The following is a 5,204-nucleotide window of genomic DNA, read 5'->3' as shown; positions in this document are numbered from 1 at the left end:
TAATAAGAACGGGTGCATTTGTCAAATTATTTGAAACAGTGTTCTTGCCGTTTCTCTTTCGTGGCCCCAATCTGTGTCGCCAGTTTTACATAATATCTCACCTTAGAAACTCGGCACACCAGTTTCATAAAACCGATCCAATTTTTCATCCAAACGAATTACATGATCGTTGGCTGCCAATTTCTATAAAATAATTTCTATAATATTTATTTATTCGCGTTTATCCCGAAAAAATATTATCAGGCAAAAAAAATTTTTCCAAACTCATCATTTATTAATCTTTAGAACCGTCTCGCGTTTTTAGTTGTACAAAAAATAGAAAAACAATATCTTTTTGTTTAATCATAATAAACAGCTTATAAGTATTAATGACGAAATTCTATCCGGGTTGTCGATCCGAGTATCGATCAACCAAGCGACAATTTTCCAGATTTCCGAGAAATCAGAACAAGCTGGTGGGGAATATTTAGGGGATATAAGGTGCTGTAACGAGACAAGGCGACCGTACATACGTACAAGAGTACGAATAGATAGTGAAAGTCCCTCGGAGCTAACAGGAGAACAGGGGGAGGGAGCGGGGGGGAACCCAGTAAGGTATATGAGGGCCTCAGTCCGAGCAATCGCCGGTACTCTAGCCTCGCTGCCTACTTACATTCACACACACTAACACTAAGACCGACCGCGGGGAAACATGATGCACACCCTCGCGACGGTACGTATCTAAGTGCATCTCATCAACAATCACTAATGTCGTCATTACACTCTTCCTAGTTTTCGTAGTTGCCTATCGTGGATCTTTATCGCGCTATAAAAAAAGCCTTTGAACGTGAGCGCGGAATCGCGTGTGATGTGATTGTGACTGTGATCAGTGTCTATCCATATTGTGAGCCCGACAAAAGCATCCGCTTGGAAAATTTACGCGCGAGAAGTTCTGAGAGAGAAATTTGCTCTGATTTTCTCAAATATCTTGTCTTATCATTCAGCATTTTTTTTCTTATATTTCGAGTCTTTTCTTATATTTCGATTTTTATATTTTGATTTCCCATTTTTTATGATTTTATATTGTCAAAAATAAAAATTGTTTTATAAAATGCTACAAATATTAATATTCAGTTATTGAAAAGATTTCTACAATTAAAGGCAATTTAAAAAAGAAATCGAGGCTTTCGTATCGGAGAATGATTAGCCGCAATTCTTTTCGAGTTTTTTTACGCCAATTCATTAATATTTAATTTTATTTTTCCTTTCACCATTTACAATTTTAATCATCAAGATTGATATTAAATTCGCTGCAAGAAACTAAACGATCGCAATGTTGGCAGCTTAAACGCGTAGACTTGGTCGTATTGCGTAATCGTGTGTGATCTCGTTTCCTACTTTCTTCTACGTCGAGGAAAAATTTATTAAGATTTCACCGATTATAACACGCCAGCGCCGAGACGCGCGTTCATTTTTATATTGTTCGCGGAAAAAGAATTATATAATTCGTTATGTTCGTAAACGTGGTCACGTGCGGTGGCCGGAGGGTACGAGCAATTGTCGAGACCGGTTGCACCAGCATTGGTTAACCATGACGAATTAACCGCATGGTGCGCCATACAATGCACGAACTAATCTTTTTCATTCTTCTATTTTTTGTGAGGTAAAAATGCTATGCATTTAAAATATTTTTTTTTTTTACAAGAAAAAAATTATATATAAATAAAGGAAAAGAAAAAATTTTTCAGTTTATAGTTTTCATGTATACTGTAAAATTTGAATTTCCTAAGAGCATATAGAAAATATAAACGGAGCATAGAGAATGTATATAATAGAATAGAAATAAAGATTGCAAATTAATATCAAATTAGCAGTGCAATTATTTGCGCGTACATATTTAATAATTATTATCTTTGGGGAAATAAAAATTTTTATGTTATAATAAGCTAACCGCTAATAATAAATATAAATAACAACGCGGTTTAAATGATGACACATACATAAGCGAATGATCTTCAAAAGACGGAGAATAAATTAATAGTTTTAATTGATCGGAGTTGTTTAATTAAATTCCAATTTTATCGCGGCATTTCACACTCGCTCATTTAGAATTACAGGAAGCATATTATGTAGATCGACTGAATTAATTAATTATTCTTGTTAATTTTAGAATCGGCACGCGCCTCATAATCGCGTACGGGAATGGATAAAGCTCACGCACAGTCGCGTGAGAGATCGCAATTAATAACTTGATTTATTGACATTTCTATCGACATCCGCATGTTCGTAGGGCGAGTTCCACACTCGAGATCCGCTATCGCAACAATGAAGGCGGAATCCGGTACGGTTTCGAACTGTGTACAGTTTATTCTCAATCGTGTCGGAATATATGTGACGGTTAAGGTTCTCCAGATATGTATCTTAAATTCACACGTCAGCGCGCGGTGATATAACATTTTCACGAGATTAACGGTTCACAACTTCGTGACATTACTTTAAACACCTCGCGCTACCTGAAGAAATTCCCGTTTTATTTCGCGTTAAACCTTGACTTTTTTTTTACGTGCAAGTGACAGACTGTTGCAATCCCAATGACACATAAAAATCGATGAATTTAGCGACACTAAAAGGAAATCATAAAATGCTCGATTATCCTTGTCCTAAACTATTTGCTGCAATATCTGTATATGATTTTTAAATTGTCTCACTTTAAATAAAAAAAAAAATAAGTCTAAATTAAATCTAATTAAAAAATATTTTTTGTAATATGTATGATTTAATATAAAAAAGCTAAAGCTAAGAGAGAGGGCTAGTTAAATATACAAGCAAATATACAATACAGCAACTAGCAAGTTATAAAGAAAAATTAAAACATTGTTACCTTTTTAATATATAACATCCACAGACACAATTTGTATGCTTTAAATATAATATATTGCAAAAAGCATCAAATACTGACAGCATTTTTATATTTCAGGTAGCAACAGTGCTTGTTGCGCTGCTGGCGGTGTCGGCGCAGCAGTACCAGCAACCCGGCGGTAATTACGTCGACGATTACGCTCAATATGACTCGCAACGACCGAGCCAGCCGACTCCGCGTAGTTACGCGACCAACGAAGTACCGACCCGTCAATCGGCCGCACCGGCGAGTCCAAAGCCAACTCCAGTGGCGATCTTGAAGCAGATCAATCGCCACAATGAAGACGGCTCATACACATATGGTTTCGAGGGCGCTGATGGCTCCTTCAAGATCGAGACCAAGCTGCCGACCGGCGATGTGAAGGGCAAGTACGGCTTCGTCGATGACACCGGCAAGGTCCGCGTAGTCGAATACGGCGCGAATCAGTACGGCTTCCAGCCGGCTGGTGAAGGTATCACCGTCGCCCCACCGACCCTGTTCGACGAGACCACCAGCAAGGAGGCTCTCGAGGCGCAGGCTTACGAAGAATATCAGCAGCGGCAACAGCAACAGCAACAGGCACAGGCCGCACGTCCGGCTTATCAATCACCACCGCAACAATCGCACACTCAGGCTGTGTACGCTCCAGCGCAAGTAGCCCCGAGCAGACCGGCTCTACCCAAACCACCCATCTTCACACCGGCTGCTGCCCAGGCACCGCAACAGTCTCCGCTGGTGCAACAGAATCCGGTTTACGATGAGCCTGCGCCGGTCTCGCAGCTCTACAATCAGGGACCAGCACAATTCGGCCCGGCGCCGAATCAGGAACGCCGTACCCAGCCGCAGGCTCGCAGCGGCGGCGGCATCCTGGACCAACTCGCCAGGGACTACGCTTTGCCTCAGGGAGTGGCACCACCGCTGCACGACATCAGCTTCGGCTATTACTAGTCCTACTCCTTTTATCTATCAGAAGACAGAAGAGTCTGAGATCGATCGCGTTGCAAAAAAAATTTCAAAAGCTATATAAAAAGATTATTTTTTCTATAGATAAAAGATCTACTTAATATTATTATTTAATGTTAATTTTGTACAGCAATCAAAGATGAGAATTGTTGCGACTGATTTCGGTCTCGTCTGTATCCCGGTTGCGTGTTGGTCTTGTATTTTATTCGTTAATGGGATGCTCTGATGACTAATTAAATCATCAGGAATCAGGCGTAATCCGTTTCCTTCAAAGTCAGCGACAATGTGATTAATGATTGCCGCAAATATAGACCGTTCACTATTTGAAAGTCGAAAACTTATGTATTAATATTTAAAATCTCGAGTTGAAAGCTAAAATTCCATTTTATTCATTGCACAATTTTTTATATTAATTATATAATATTTTCTATTTTATTTAATTAAGAATCAAGATGCATTAAAATAAAAACCATGGATCTCATTTATTTCATAATATAAAAAAATTTGATAAATGATATTAAAGATCAATTCGCTGGTGCAAATCAAATAAATTTTTAGCTTTATCGAGTATTTCTTTTTAATTTTAAAAGTCCAATAAAATGATATAAACAAGTTCTTCAAAATATCATAAAACCTGGAATATTGAATTTTCGAGTAAACACTAACATCTAAATCTTCGACTCTTTACTTCAACGATCATGATTAAGTTATTAGGAAGTTTTTTGATGTTGTCTTTTTATAAATTATTGTTATACATTTCACGAGTCATCAAAAAATTATTTGGATAAACAATTGTAACGAGAGAAGTTGTAAAAACTTTAAATTCTCTATAAATGATGTAAATAAAATTTCTCATCTCTCCTTTTTTGATGGGCGTTCACGTTTTTACTCTAGAAAACGTGACTCGCCTTAAGAATTCACTAGTGAAGTATCGTTGCGTATTCACAACAGAATCATGTATTTTAATTGGACGCGCTTATTTTATTGTAATTAGATTATTGTAAGGTAATTCAAGTGGAATAAAGTAAGGCCAATACTAAATATAATAAATTTCGCCATCTATATATGGAACGCATAAAACTCCCGTACAATGCTGGTGTAATAAAATTTCCTGATTTCACCTTTCCAATTATGTCTCTTGTTAAGGTTTTCAATGTTTATATTGTTCATATTGTTGAATGCATAAAAGAGTACACACTTTTGCTACATAGTAATCTATATCTATTCTGAATTATTGTTCTTTGCATATTGTGAAAGCAGTAAAAAAATTGAGTTTAGATTAACGGTACAGAATTCGATTGCATCGTTATTTTACCTGAGACACACATCAAACTTCGACACTTGTGAAAACTTCTTCTAGCGT

The 5,204-nt window shown here is 37.2% G+C and overlaps 1 protein-coding gene across 1 annotated transcript; it reads left to right on the top strand.

Moving 5' to 3' along the window:
• Window positions 1-556: 556 nt before the first annotated feature.
• LOC126859112 (uncharacterized) lies at window positions 557-4,891 on the top strand. The gene is made up of 2 exons (XM_050610080.1): window positions 557-712; window positions 2,957-4,891. The coding sequence occupies exons 1-2, from the start codon at window positions 692-694 to the stop codon at window positions 3,824-3,826; spliced, it is 891 nt and encodes a 296-aa protein (XP_050466037.1). The 5' UTR covers window positions 557-691; the 3' UTR covers window positions 3,827-4,891.
• Window positions 4,892-5,204: the final 313 nt, after the last annotated feature.

Source organism: Cataglyphis hispanica, chromosome 1 (assembly GCF_021464435.1).
Source record: "Cataglyphis hispanica isolate Lineage 1 chromosome 1, ULB_Chis1_1.0, whole genome shotgun sequence".
Classification (NCBI taxonomy): Eukaryota; Metazoa; Arthropoda; class Insecta; order Hymenoptera; family Formicidae; genus Cataglyphis; species Cataglyphis hispanica.
The sequence above is the reverse complement of the archived record's forward strand: the minus strand, read 5'-3'. Positions and strand labels throughout refer to the sequence as shown.

Bases quoted from the DNA above. Each gene is read 5' to 3' on its own strand.
- LOC126859112 (XM_050610080.1), top strand. From the start codon at position 692: ATGATGCACACCCTCGCGACG. The intron at 713-2,956 runs GTACGTATCTAA...TTTATATTTCAG, and splicing joins TGATGCACACCCTCGCGACG to GTAGCAACAGTGCTTGTTGC.